Source organism: Neltuma alba, unplaced genomic scaffold, assembly GCF_004799145.2.
Source record: "Neltuma alba isolate B1F8T4 unplaced genomic scaffold, ASM479914v2 tig00011396_pilon, whole genome shotgun sequence".
Classification (NCBI taxonomy): Eukaryota; Viridiplantae; Streptophyta; class Magnoliopsida; order Fabales; family Fabaceae; genus Neltuma; species Neltuma alba.
The window spans coordinates 1,669,606-1,683,770 of NW_021636085.1; the positions used below are offsets into that span (position 1 = coordinate 1,669,606).

Below are 14,165 nucleotides of genomic sequence, written 5' to 3' on the forward strand. Positions count from 1 at the left end.
AGTACCCAAGCCATTGCACAAATACGGCACTCATGTCAACGATGGCGGCGATATAATGACACAAGACTACAGATAGGATCTGCAACCTCTTAGTTGGCATTCATGTTGCTTTTTTATGTAAAAAAAGCTATTGGCGCAACTTTTTTTTTAAAAGAAAAAAGCATCTTTATTTATGAAAAGAGCGACAATGAGTAATTAAAAAGTGTTGATTCTAGTGAAAAGGGTTTTATTTGCTTAAAAGTGAGTTCTCAGATTTGAGTTCGTGTGAATACAGAAAACGCCTTTAAGAGAGCTATCGGCAGTTAGACTTGCTAATGCTTGAATCTAACTCAGTCAGATAACTATATAGAGGGGGGAAAAGAAAACAAGTAAACCGATAACTAATGTTCGTTAAGACTATATTGTCTCTTGTGAATAGGAACAGATGATCTCTAAAAATATTTTCTTATACACAGTATAAGAGAGATTACCTTATTAAGATAAGGTGTTATATGTTATTTCTAGTTTAAAAAAAAAAAGTGTAAAACCATTCTACGATGTATGTGTGTAAATATTATCAATATGCAAGGAATAGTGGCGTCGGGAGTGACGGTGATAGCAATAGCATGGTTTGTGGAGAAGGTACGTATCAATCTAAAATGATCATGTGTTTATCAATTTAATTACATTCGTCACTCTGTACAAGTGTCAGTGGACTTGACTTGATTAACGATTCGTTGGATCATCAAGAAGAACATGACCACGAAGCTCCAAGTCATTTATAAGCGGAATCAAGAGGACTATACATGTTTCATTTCTTGAATAATTATCTTAATATTTGGTAAAAACGTACAATCTCTTGCTTTTCCTTTGAGCTCTTCGGCTTTCTTGCTCTTCATTGCTCCTCCTCCTTCTTGATTATCTCCCAGCCTTCCATTTTAACCCCATGGCTCAGTGTCCCTCCAAGCCAATGAAATGAAGATGATCCTAAGCTAAGAAACTGATTAGCTCAACTTCTTTCAAAGGGGTCAGTGGCTTCATGCAGCAATATTGGGAGCCAAAGAAGGTTTGGTTTCAATTGCCGCATTGAGGAAGAGATGGACAAGGAGGAGGAGAAACTGTCAAATCTATTTCAAGCAGCATCTGCATCGGCGTAAGAGGTTACAGGATAAGGTCAATGGTGGCTGCGGCTGTGGCTTCATTGGCTTTGACAGTGTTTCGATATGTGGGAGCTGTTTTTTGTGGATTGAAGCTTACGGGTGAATTTATTTGCTCTATTTTGCTGTATGAGGTTAAATAGGTTCTCAGAGTTCCTTATATAAGACAACTGAAGAGCAGAGGCACGAATGATACTATTTGGCTGATAAAGAACTACATTACACACACACACACACACACGTACACGTATGCATGTGTATATATATGTATGTATGATGCCTCTTCCTCCTTATCTGTTAGGCGAAAAACAGATGTATTCAATTCATGAGGCCAAGGGCACAGGATTCAAAGTAGTTGTTGATTAAGTACTGTTTGAATAAATGTCTAAAAGCCTTAAATCTTCACTAGTCGTAATCTTAATTTCATGAAAATGAAAAGTAGTTCTTATCATTTTTCCTTTTTTTATTTCTTAGTTTTTTAATATTAATCTTATCGGATTAAGGTATATCTATATAAAAACAAAGTTCGTGATTAATTCATGTTCTTGATTCTTAAATTAAACAAAACAAAAAAAACCATCCTATTGATCTCTGATTTTCACCCCCCAGAATTTTCATCCCTTCCCATGATAAATCCTTGAATCTCCCGCCCTCTTTTCTGCGAGTTCAAGCCATTCGATCTCTGATTTTTATTCTGAGATCTTCACCTTGTTTGAGCTTCTTTGATCTCTTTCCTTTTTGTGTGCTATGGCTTCCATTTTACCATGTGGCATGATGTCCCTTAATCATGCAGGAGTAGCTCCAAAGCCAAATCAACTAAATTATGAAGATGATCATAAACAGACCACACCCAAACTCCAGCCAAAGAAACCGATCAGCTTCGTGCTGCAATATTGGGAGCCAACAAGGGTTAAAAAAGATTCCAAGGCAAAGGTGCTCTCTGGGTTTGCGGGGACAGTATCAGGAGCTTGCAGTATGGCAGTGGGAGAGTTTATGTCAGTTTACGCTCAGTATGATGTTGAAGTTGCACAGATGAAAAGGTAAATGCATTTTCCTCCTCTTTTAGAGAAAATGGAAATACAAGAGGATGCGGAAGTGAACAGAGAAGTCATTATTTCAGTAACTAAAGGTAAAGAATATCAAATAAATGTGCCAAAAAAAAAAAAAAACTCCCTAGGGTGATATTTAGCATCTGATTATCCTCGTGTCTTAAGTATTTGGGAATAAAAAATACTTATAGAAAAATTAAACTTGACATATATGTATTATAAAAATGTTCAAACTTACACAAAGAAACTCACACACTGCAGGACCTGGAAGTGAAAGATTACAATAGCTTTGCAAATGAAATGACATAAATACTAATGAAAACCTTCAAATAGGGCTCCTTGAAACGGATGTTCTCTCTTTTTATGTTGTGGTAAATAATGATATGTGTATCCCCAAAAATTCACGACTAACTGATGAAGAGATTGCACCCATCACTCATGGGTCGACTCTGGAGTTGCATCTTCAATGATCCCGAGCGCTTTGTCACTCGTACCTCCCGTAATGAAGTCAGGGACCAGAGCTGGTCAGGGAGAGTAGTCAACATCCAGCAATCTTTAATGCTCAAACATCTAAGACATGGCATGGCATCACTACCTAATTCCCAGCAACTGACGTAAGGCATGCATTTCATTTTAAATACCTCTAGTTGGGGGAACCCGTTAATACAACGAAGCTCCGCCAGCTCCCTCCCACCGTTTTCCAACCTTACAAAAATATAGTCTCAAAATTCTGAGATTCGCAAGACTTCCCAAAATGCTCATGACATCACTATTTAAGTTGGTGCTTGAGACTGTTAGCTCTGTAAGGTTGGAAAGAAAGGCATTGACAGATGATGGAATATCAGGAAAGTCATAAATCTTCAATGCATTCAGATAATTTAGGTTTGCAAGGTTTTCCCACACTTGACCAACCCCTTGTTTATGCGTGTCATCCTCGGAAAAACGCAAACCCAATCTCCTAAGTTTTGGGAATACGCCTCTCCCTATTAGAGACATAATAGCTGACTTTTTGTTTATGCCAACATGAGATAGAGTTTGTAGATTCCACATGGTTTGGCCTTTCACATCTGGAAACTCTGGTAAAATAATAAATGCAGGGGTATGAAGATGCCTCAGTCTCTTGAGCTTCCAAATTCCAATGGGAAAGGACACCTCCCCGTCATATAGTAGCCCACGCCCTAAGTCCAAAGTTTCTAGATTCCAAAGATTGCATATGAATTGAGGAATCACAATTAGAATACGTCCATCAACAACATGGTCTAGTTCTATTTTTAGATGAATGAACATGCCTAAGTTGGCAGGGATCTTATTGTGGTTGGAACTTGATAGATCCAACACTCGAACAAGTTGTAAACATTTCAAAAACCTTTTTGACTCACTTGAATCAAAAAGGTAGTGGGAGTTGTCGTCAAAGCAAAGCATAGAACGAGTGCTTGAATGGTCTTTGTTGCTTGAAGCAAAATAATCAAACATATTACATTGAATGGATAGCCTACTGGGCTTGCTTTGCTTCAAAATGTCTGTATCCCTACAAACTTCAAAAAGCTTCTCCTCCATGCTCTCAGATATGCAGAGTTCTCTTAGCGAATCATGGATCCGACATGTCTTGATGCCCCCATCGCTTCTCCGTCTCCCTACTTGGATTAAGCTACGATCAATGAGCTCATCCACGCAGTCCTTGGCAACATCCTCTACAATTATGGGATCACTATGACGAATGAATCCTTCAGCTACCCATAATTGGATTAAGCTTCTAATAGGAATCTCGTAGTCTTCAGGAAACATACCAAAATATGGAAAGCATGGCCTCAATCTTGAAGGCAAGCTATCATAACTGAGTTTAAGTACTATATCAAGTACCTGTGTTTCTGGTCGAGTGAGATATAAGTTGACATGATCCATAACCTTGGACCATTCTCGGTGTGACTTATCCTTATTTGCTAGAATTCTTGCAAGCACCACAATGGATATTGGCAAGCCACCACAACTTTTTGCCATACGCTTACCTAATAACTTTATGCCATACGCTTACCTTCTTCTTGAAACACCCTCTTTCAAAAAAAGCCCCCAACTTTCTTCTTCGTTAAGAAAAGGGAGACAGTAGGGAGGAGATAAGCTGGCTTAAGAAGCCACTCCTTTCACACGACTAGTAATCAAAATCCTACTACTTTTATTATCATTCGGGAAAGCATATTGTAGGTCATCCCAATGTTGAGTTTGCCATACGTCATCCAACACTACAAGATACCTCTTTTCTTTTAAACAGTCTCATACCTTGTCTCTCAGTTCTTCCTCGCTCAAACTACACAAGTCATCATATCCAGCTTTGCCTTTGCCCTTTGATTTCTTTCCATGCTTGCTACTTATATATATTGTTATTGTAATGACATGCATTTGTAGAGATTGGCATCAAGCGTCTAAGAAGGGCGTGCCAAAGCTCTCTAGGTCTATAGTCATCAGACACATAAACCCAAGCATAACACTCAAAGTAATTCTTGACATAATCACTGTTATAAATCTTGCGAGCGAGAGTAGTTTTACCCAATCCGCCCATACCTATGATGGACACCACACTTCGACGCGAACCCCCTTGCTCGAGGCGATTGATTACTTCATCTGAGTCATGCTGAAAACCCACCACGTCCTCTTCCTCCACATCCCTTCTTCGCTTGTGCAGTAGTTGTAACTCCTGATCCGTTGAAGATCCTACTGCTTCTTGGGTGTCATATTTGATTTTGTTTTCATGAATCCCATTGATGGTGGCTTTAATGTTGTCTATTTTCTCTGCCACATGGTGCCGCAGCTTTGCATGGTTGACAACATGGAGCATCCTGGACAACCAATTTCTCCTTCGATGCCGGGCAACTTTGCCAACAAAGGTGTCGATGACATCCTCAGCTTCATGTGCGACTTCTGTAATTTGATGAAGAACCTCTTGTTCGATCTCCTTCTTGCGCTGGTTTTGGTTGTAGCTCTTAAGGAAGACATGCATCATTCTGAGCTCACTCTCAAGGGACCTCACTTTGTCCTCCACCCCACACAGCAAATTGGCTTCGTGTGTAACAAGTCGAGACAGGTTTTCCAGCACAAAACTAACTACGCTATCTGCCATGGAGTCTGCACGATCAACACAAGAACACAGAAACAATAACAGAAGCAAAATTTGATGCACAAGACGTTCAACCCTCAAGGATATAAGATAAGATAGATCGAAATGAATGGCTCGTAGGACCTGAAGGGGACAAAAGAAGCGTGTGGGTCCACCAAACATTGACTGGGAAATTGGGAGAAGACTTAAAAGTTGAGCCCTCCCTCCAATGGTATTCTTCTCCCTCTGAATCAGAGGCTCTAATGAATGATATCCGCTCACTAGTGTAATTGTTGGAATTTCGTTGTTATATTCTTTTTTTTTTTTTGGATAAAGAATTTCGTTGTTATATGGTTAAGTTGTTAGGTTCTATAATATCATCGAATATTCAATGGCTTTCTTAAAGAAAACTTGTTCGATTAAACTGCATTTTCTTGTGGAAAAAATTCCATTAATTCAATTCGCTCTGTTTTTTAATCTTTCATTATATATTTTCCGCATTGATTATTCGCGAGTTTATTGAAGTGCATGATCTATTAAAATTTTACCATCTTCATTCGTGATGTTATTCTATTGATTTAAATCGAAACTTTTACATTTTTTAAAAAACTCATTATTCGGTGCACTTATATCTCCTTATACATGTGTTAGGTCTGGTCTTCTACAAAAAAACAGACTTTAGGCGACGACTTTCGGCGGCGGCAAAAAAAGTCGCCGCTAAAACTAAGACTTTCAGCGGCGACTTTTTTAGTCGCCGCTAAAAGTTCGCCATTGAAACCAAGACTTTTAGCGGCGACTTTTTTAGTTGCCGCTAAAAGTTCGCCATTGAAACTAAGACATTCAGCGGTGACTTTTTTTGTCGCTGCCGAAAGTAGACTTTTAGCGGCGACTCTTTTAGTCGCCACTGAAAGTTTGTTATTAAAACCAAGACTTTCAGCGGTGACAAAAGTGTCGCCGCCGAAAGTGGACTTTTCGCGGCGACTTTTTTAGTCGCCGCTGAAAGTTCGCTACTGAAAGTGGACCTTCAGCGGTGACTTTTTTTGTTGCCGCTGAAAGTATAATATAATAATATATATTTTATTTTACAATATTAATAAACAAATTCAATCTGGCTCAGCGGCAAGAAGGTTGGACACGAAAGGAGGCGGTCACGAGTTCGAACCTGGAAGAAGACACATTTAAGGTGAAAATATTTGGACGATGACGTGGCGAGGAGGAGTGATGTGGCAATGACGTGGAGGTGGCTAGTGATGATGTGGCCGCCGATGGCGATGACATGGAGGTCGACGGTGATGACGTGGCGGACAGAGAAGATGACGTGGCACCGGCGGTGATGACGTGGCATTGGTAAAGCCAATTCTTCTTAGGCATTACTTTCAGCAGCGACAAAAAAGTCGCCGCGGAAAGTGTTTTTGGCGGCGACAAACTTTTAAAAGTCGCCGCTAAAAATATCTTTTAGCGGCGACCTTTTTAGTCGCCACTGAAAGTTTTCAGTCACGGCTACTACGGCAACGACTTTTTAGCGGCGATTTGTTACCGCAAAAAACTTTCGGCAGCGACCGCTGAAAGTCAATTTTTTTGTAGTTAGGAAATATGTGGGAGATTTGTTCTGATTTTTAGTATGTGAGCTCAATTGATCATATTCATTATTTTTCTCCCAAACTACTTCCTCTGATCTATAATATAAGAAGATTAGCTTTTCTTACTTACCAAAAAAATAAAAGTTTATTCATTAAATTTATTTTAAAATGATAGAATTTTTCTATTTTACCCCTCCAAAAAATACCAAAATTACTTTTAATGTTATATTTTTATTAGCTCTCATCTTTTCCCTATAGTTAATAAGGACGAAACAAAATAAATTACATTAGTTATTCTGACAATGTCTTATATTTCAAACCACAATTTTCTTCTAACCAAAGCTTGATATCATGTGCTGGAGGGACTACTTTTGTTACTTCCTCAACAACAATAGTAATAAAACTTAAGAGGGTGTTTTAAGAAAATTACATTATATTTATTATGATTAACTTATAAAAAAATTAATTTGACAGTCCTTATACCTTTATTAGATTTTTAATCAAGTCCCCATAGTTTTTTTCTTTTATATCAGATGCGTGTAATTTTCACAGTCATACACGTTGATCCCTGCCGTTAACTTCAGAGGTAAGTGACTGGTGAGGTGGCTGTTAGATGATGATTAGGCTGACTCAGCTAGTTGATGCTCTAAGAGTAATGATGCATCGGAGAAGATGGCGGAGGAAGCCGATTTCTTGCACGGAAAGAGGGAGATGATGGACAAAAAATGCAGGAGGCTAGAAAAAGCATTGCGGGAAACAAAAAAAAAAAACAAAAGAAAAAAGTGATGGGGATGCCATGTGGCATTAATATGCCAGTCCCATCTGACGTGTTAACGCCGTTATTCTAATTCGTCAATCAAGTGGAACATTACAATAACATTACTTTAAAATACAATAGGATTGAAATTGCGCCTTAAATAACATTTTGGTAAGTAATTACAACAATTTGAAAACTTTGGAGGGGGATTGCACTTTAACCCTTGAAAGAATTTAAAAAAAAAATATAAAGATCTGATTAAAAATCAAGTAAAATGACAAGAACTGTTAAATTAACTTTCTCTTAACTAATTTATCTATTTTTTTTAATTATTTTTGATGGGGATAATATTTTTTTTTTGGTGAATAGTACGAGGCATTTAGCCTATCTTATTGCATCAAAATTGAACGTGGGAAGGCAACACCCACAAAGTCATTGTACAAGCAACCTGATACCTGTTGGGGAGGCTTGTCAAAAACCTTCAGCACCCCGTCAATACTAAAACTAAACTTAGCTAGACAGTCAGCACTATAGTTTGCTTCTCTATATACATGCTGGATCTTAACTTGTGCTAGCTTAATCAATTCAGCTTTCACAAGTTTTAACAAAGCAGAATCTATATCAAGCTAACTATAATGTTTTCTAAAATTTTTACAACAGCAGCAGAATCACATTCAACAATCAAATATTGTACACCAAGTTTAGTTGTCAGCTGCAACCCTGTGAGGACACCCCACAACTCTGCCTTTATTGCTGTACACACGCCAACTTTCCTAGCATATCCAGTAATCCACTTTCCATCACAGCCTCTCAATAGACCTCCACAGCCCGCCAGACCCGGTTGGCCCTTGGCTGCACCATCAGAGTTTAGTTTAAACCATCCCTCCTCAGGTGGTATCCATCTAATATTCCTTTCCTGCCTCCTGATGCTTTTGGGAGAGTATACATTAGGAGACATTGAGATTTCCCTAGCAAACTTTCCAATCACTATTTCAGGGCATTCAGGTATTCTAAATCCAGTTTCAAACAAAACCTTATTTCTCCAGTTCCATAGTTGCCAGCAAGCCACTCCAAATTCAGTAACCTTTAGCTTGTCTTGCCTACATAGCCCCCACGTGATCCATTCCTTCCCTTGTAGCAAAAGAAACTCTGGAAATTGAGTCCAGCCACCTAATCGATTCCAAACTCTATCCGCTACTTCACAATCTCTTATCACATGCATTATATTTTCTGTTTTGCCACTACATTTATAACACTCCTTATTACCACCAAAAAATTTGCTTCTCCTCTCAGCAGTTAGAAGGCGTTCATGTGCAGCAATCCACAAGAATGTTTGAATTCTTCTAGGCCCTTTCCATTTCCAGATTTTATTCCACACTTCCTCTTTATTCCCTCCTTCTCCCTTCATCTTCCAGTACATTTCTGCCACAATATACTTCTCCTTGACACTGGATCCCCATCTAATAGTATCCTTTCCATTAGAATCACATGGGGGCGGTATAGCAAGAATAAGATTCTGCCCTTCTTCCAAAATACAGCTTTCTATTTTCTCCATATCCCATTCGCCATCCTTATTTACTAAGCATCTAACCTTTTGACGAAGTTCTTCATCATTTAAATTCTTTTTACAATAGTCAATCAGTCTCCTTTCCCCCTCTAGCCATCTGTCATTCCAAAGTTCAATTTTCCTTCCATCCCCCACTTCCCATCTTATACCTCCCACAATATTTGGCCATATACGAGCCAAATTTTTCCATACCTCTGAATCTGTGTTTTTCGCAATGCATTCAGACTCCAGATTTACTCCTCTACCATACTTCCCTTTCAACACTCGAGAGCAGATAGAACCAGGATTTGTAATCAAATTCCATCCAACTCTACCCAACAAGGCATCATTTAGAATACTCATGTTCTTCAAACCATACCCTCCTTCCTCCTTTCGGCTGCACAAAGTTTCCCAGCTCAAGGCATGCATTTTCCTCTTTCCATCCTCATGATTCCAAATGAAGTCACACTGTATCTTTTCCAATTGCTGCCTCACACCCACAGGTATATGAGAGTGTTGCATTTGGAAGATTGCCATTTGACTTAGGACTGATTGAGCCAAGGTAAGCCTCCCTGCTAAAGATAGAGTCTGCTTCTTCCATCCATTCAGTTTGTCCTGCATCTTATCAATCAAAAGCTGAAACCTCTCTTTTGTGCTTCTTCCTTTCATGATATTAGCACCCAGATATCTTCCTATTTCATCCATACACTTAAACCCAGTCATACTGCAAATATCATTCCTTACTCTCAAGTCTGTATTTTTTGAGAAATAAATGCTGGTTTTCTGTATGTTCAACTTTTGCCCAGAAACAGCACCAAATTTCTCTAAAATCTGAAGCATATTACAAGCCTGTTCCATAGTTGCTTCACAAAACAGCAGTAGATCATCTGCAAATAGTAGATGAGAAATAGCCACACCACTTCTTCCTATTTTGAAAGGCAGCCACTTCTTTTCATCCACACTGTCAGCAATTAAGTGGGATAGTTTTTCCATTGCCAGGACAAACAAATAAGGAGACAAGGGATCTCCTTGCCTCAACCCTCTTTGAGGTTTGAACATTTCCTTTTCCTCTCCATTCCACATAATTGCCATTCTAGGTGTGCTAATACACATCATTATAATTTTTATCAAATGTTCATCAATCCCAATCTCCCTTAAAACTCTTCCAACAAACTCCCAAGACATCCTATCATAAGCCTGTTCTAAATCAATTTTAACAGCCATAAAGCCTCTTCTCCCAGTCATCTTGTTCATAGAGTGTACCATTTCCTTTGCTATAATTATATTATCATGGATACTCCTCTTAGGAACAAAACTAGTTTGGAAAGGGGAGACTAGTTTATCCATAAGAGGTTTAAGTCTATTAACAATCACTGTAGTAATCCCTTTGTACAAAACATTACAAAGAACAATAGGTCTGAAATGACTTACAGTTTCAGGATGCTCTATCTTTGGAATTAGCACCAATAGAGTGCTGTTTAATTCTTCAATGCGTTCTGGATTTCTCCACATTTCGTCAATCAGCCTCACAACAGAATTCCCCACAATGTTCCAATTCTGTTGGTAGAAAAATGTAGGGTAACCGTCTTGGCCGGGTGCCTTAAAGCTCCCCATTTGGAAGAAAGCCTGCCTGATCTCATTCTCATCGATTTGCCTCTTCAAACAATTTAAATCTGAAAATTCCACTTTACCCCATTTCTGCTTCGTCTCCAACCAATGCCTACAACAATTCTCCTCTTCAAACAGATTTAAGTAGAAATCCTGAAATTGCTGCACAATCTCACCTTCATCTTCAAGCCACACGCCCTCGCCATTCTTTATCATCTTAATCTTGTTTCTCCTCCTTCTAATTAGAGTTTTTGGGTGATAATATTTTGTATTCCGGTCTCCCTGTTCTAACCAGATGGGGATAATATTTATTTAAAGAGGGAGTTGGTTCTTCAATGGTTGAGAATTAAAAACGTGTGGGCCCTTTTTTTTGGGTTCTTTTTGGGCCTTGAAAAGACGTGTGGGGCAAGACCGTATATGAGAAATTGAGATGTAATAAAAGAAGCGTGTGGGCCCACCTCGGCCCACCTCACATGACCTCAAAGACTCTTTAATTGTTGCTCTCCAGTCTCCACATTGACTTTGGGTCAGCATGTAAATTTAATTTTTTTTTTGACCGGGTATGTAAATTTAAATTTGCAGTAAAGGATAAACATTAAAATGTCAAAACCGCTTGAGGTGGATGGCACACTTGTCCTGCACCTCCTTCATTATGTGTTTTGGTGAGGTTAATTCAGGGTAATGGTTCTTGCATCACAATAGACTCCCAAAACTCTTTTTTGTAGACCATGATTTTCTTAAAAGGTTTTTCAATAATTATCCTTTTAAAATGGGTTAAGCTGAGGACTTGCTTCTGAATCCTTGCAATAGCTTTATTGATACCCTAAACACAAAATAATATAAAACCTAATTAACTAACCGGAGAAGAATAAAAAATTAGCTAAGTGTGTTTGAATTGATGTTGTCTTTCTTAAAATATCTTTATTAATCACATGTATTTGAATTATCCATTGATAATAACTCTTTAACATATGCAAAACTATAGAGATTACTTGAGAGAAAAATAATAAATATTGAAGATAACGTAAATTGAGATAGTATATTTATGACCAAATTGAATATTAAACTAGTCTTTATATTAAGGACTGGAGCTAGTATTTAGAGAGTTTACAATGGAAAAGAAAAAACGGCACGCCCAGAACCAAAACAAAAACAAACAAAATAAATTTATAAACAGTGAACAGCTTAAATGCCTTTAATTTCATTTTAATCTGTTAATAAATTGGATAGACTAGATAGGATTATCGTTGGCAATACGAAAAATTCTCCTACCCGAAGACAATGAATTCTAGGATGACGGACCAACCCAACCAAGGATTGTTTCATATCATCCTTGCCATCGGTTCAAGTCTCGACTCATTTACCTTGCAAATTGATTTGCTCAAAAAGTACTACTGCTTCCAATTCTTAATATTACGTAACGAAAGATAGGAGTAAAGAAGACAAAACAAAGCTTATACTACCTCCAAACGTTAATTATTTTTCCCAAAAAGTTTTTCTCTACAAAAAAAAAAAAGCCATGATGTCTTCTTATCAGTGCTAAGGTTAATTAACGAAGATGATCCTAAACAAGACACCCAAACTCCCAACAAAGAAACTGATAAGCCTGACTTCTCTCAAAGGGTTCAGTGGCTTCATACTGCAATAATGGGAGCCAATGATGATTTGGTTTCAATTGCCACACTGATGATGGGTTATAAACTTCAGCATTCACCATTGCCATCAAATGATCATACACAACAACAACTGATCACTCTTTCGTTTCTAAGAATCATCCAGAAGAACATGAAGATGAAGCTACAAATCATTTATAAGCAGAATCAAGAGGACGACGTTTCCTTTCTTTCACCGTCTAAGATATATAATTTTTTGGCATTATAATGTATTATAGTTAAGCATCCATTCTTTTCTTGAATAATTATCTTAATACTTGGTAAAGGCTGTACAAACTATATATTATTACCAGAAAAAGTAAACCCAAAACCTTCAATCTCTTAATTTTCTTCTGAGATCTTCTGAGATCTTCAGCTTTCATGCTCTTTGTTGCTTCTCCTTCTTCTTATCTCCCATGTCTTCTATTTAACCCCGTGGCTGAGCATCCCTCGAAGCCAATGAAATGAAGATGAACCTAAACTAAGAAACTGATCTGCCCAACTTCTGTCAAAGGAGTCAGTCACTTCATGTTGCGATATTGGGAGCCAATGATGGTTTGGTTTCAATTGCTGCATTGATGGAGAAACGCAGAAGAAGGAGAAGGAGGAGCAGAAGAAACTGTCAAATCTATTTCAAGCAGCATCTGCATCAGCATAGAGGTCACAAGATAAGGCTAGTGGTGGCTGTGGCTGTGGCTTCATTGGCTTTGACAGTGTTTGGATATGTGGGAGCAGTGTTTGGGCTAACCAGTTACTTGGGTTTTTGTGGATTGAAGCTTATGAGTGGATTTAATTGCTCTATTTTGCTGCATGATGTTAATTAGGTTCTCAAAGTTCCCTATGCAAGACAATTCAAAAGCAGAGGCAAGAATGATACAATTTGGTTGATAAAGAATTACTACTTCTAGTCCTTTATATAAGAGCTAATTAATTAATTTGAGTCAATTAAGAAAGTTTTTTAAGTTAGTTATTTGTAATAAATAGGTATTATTTTTCCTAAAATACACTTGCTAATCATGTGTATTAGCTCGGACTACCATTTAATGGAACCTTCAACATATGTAATTACTATAAACCACTCTGAAAAAATAGATAAATATGATAAACAAAATAGATTGTATCTTATATTTAGTACTAAATTAAAAGTTAGATTAGTTTATTAAATTAATGACCGGAGATAGTATACTATATATATGATTTCTCTTTTTTTGCATTTTCCTCCCTATCTGTTAGCAAAAACAGATGTATTCAATTCATGCGGCCAAAGCCACAAGATTCAAAGTAAACCTCAACAGATAAGCATTTTTAATTACAGTTTGAATAAATGCTTAAAAGCCTTGGATCTTCACTAGTCATAATCTTGATTTCACAAATGAAACATAATTCTCATTTTTCCTTTTTTTTTTCCCCTAAGTTTTTGAAATATTGATCTTATCAGATTAAGGAATATTTATCAAAATCTTTTCGTTGGATTAAAAAAGTATGTTTATAAAAAAATATATGCAATTAATACGTGTTCTTGATTCTTGAATTGTAAAAAAAAAAAAAATGCCATTGCTTTAAGGCGTTGATTAAGAACAAAACAGAATAGGGCTTTGGGTTGTGATTGTGTTTCTGTATAAAATATTGTTTGAGATGATTATTGATCCTGTCGTGAGACACACTCCAGTTTTTGCATAAATCCATATTCTTCGCAAGATATCTGATTCTGAACAATTTCATTTCCTTCATACAGACACTGCTTTCTGG

The 14,165-nt window shown here is 37.6% G+C and overlaps 2 protein-coding genes across 2 annotated transcripts; both read right to left on the reverse strand.

Annotated features, from left to right (window-relative positions):
• Positions 1-2,845: 2,845 nt before the first annotated feature.
• Positions 2,846-4,183, reverse strand: LOC114712765 (putative late blight resistance protein homolog R1A-10). The gene has a single exon (XM_028897306.1). It carries the CDS (start codon positions 4,181-4,183, stop codon positions 2,846-2,848), a length of 1,338 nt encoding a protein of 445 aa, XP_028753139.1.
• A 162-nt stretch (positions 4,184-4,345) lies between these two features.
• On the reverse strand, positions 4,346-5,304 carry LOC114712808 (putative disease resistance protein At1g50180). Its single transcript, XM_028897350.1, has one exon. The coding sequence runs from the start codon at positions 5,295-5,297 to the stop codon at positions 4,545-4,547; it is 753 nt and encodes a 250-aa protein (XP_028753183.1). The 5' UTR covers positions 5,298-5,304; the 3' UTR covers positions 4,346-4,544.
• Positions 5,305-14,165: the final 8,861 nt, after the last annotated feature.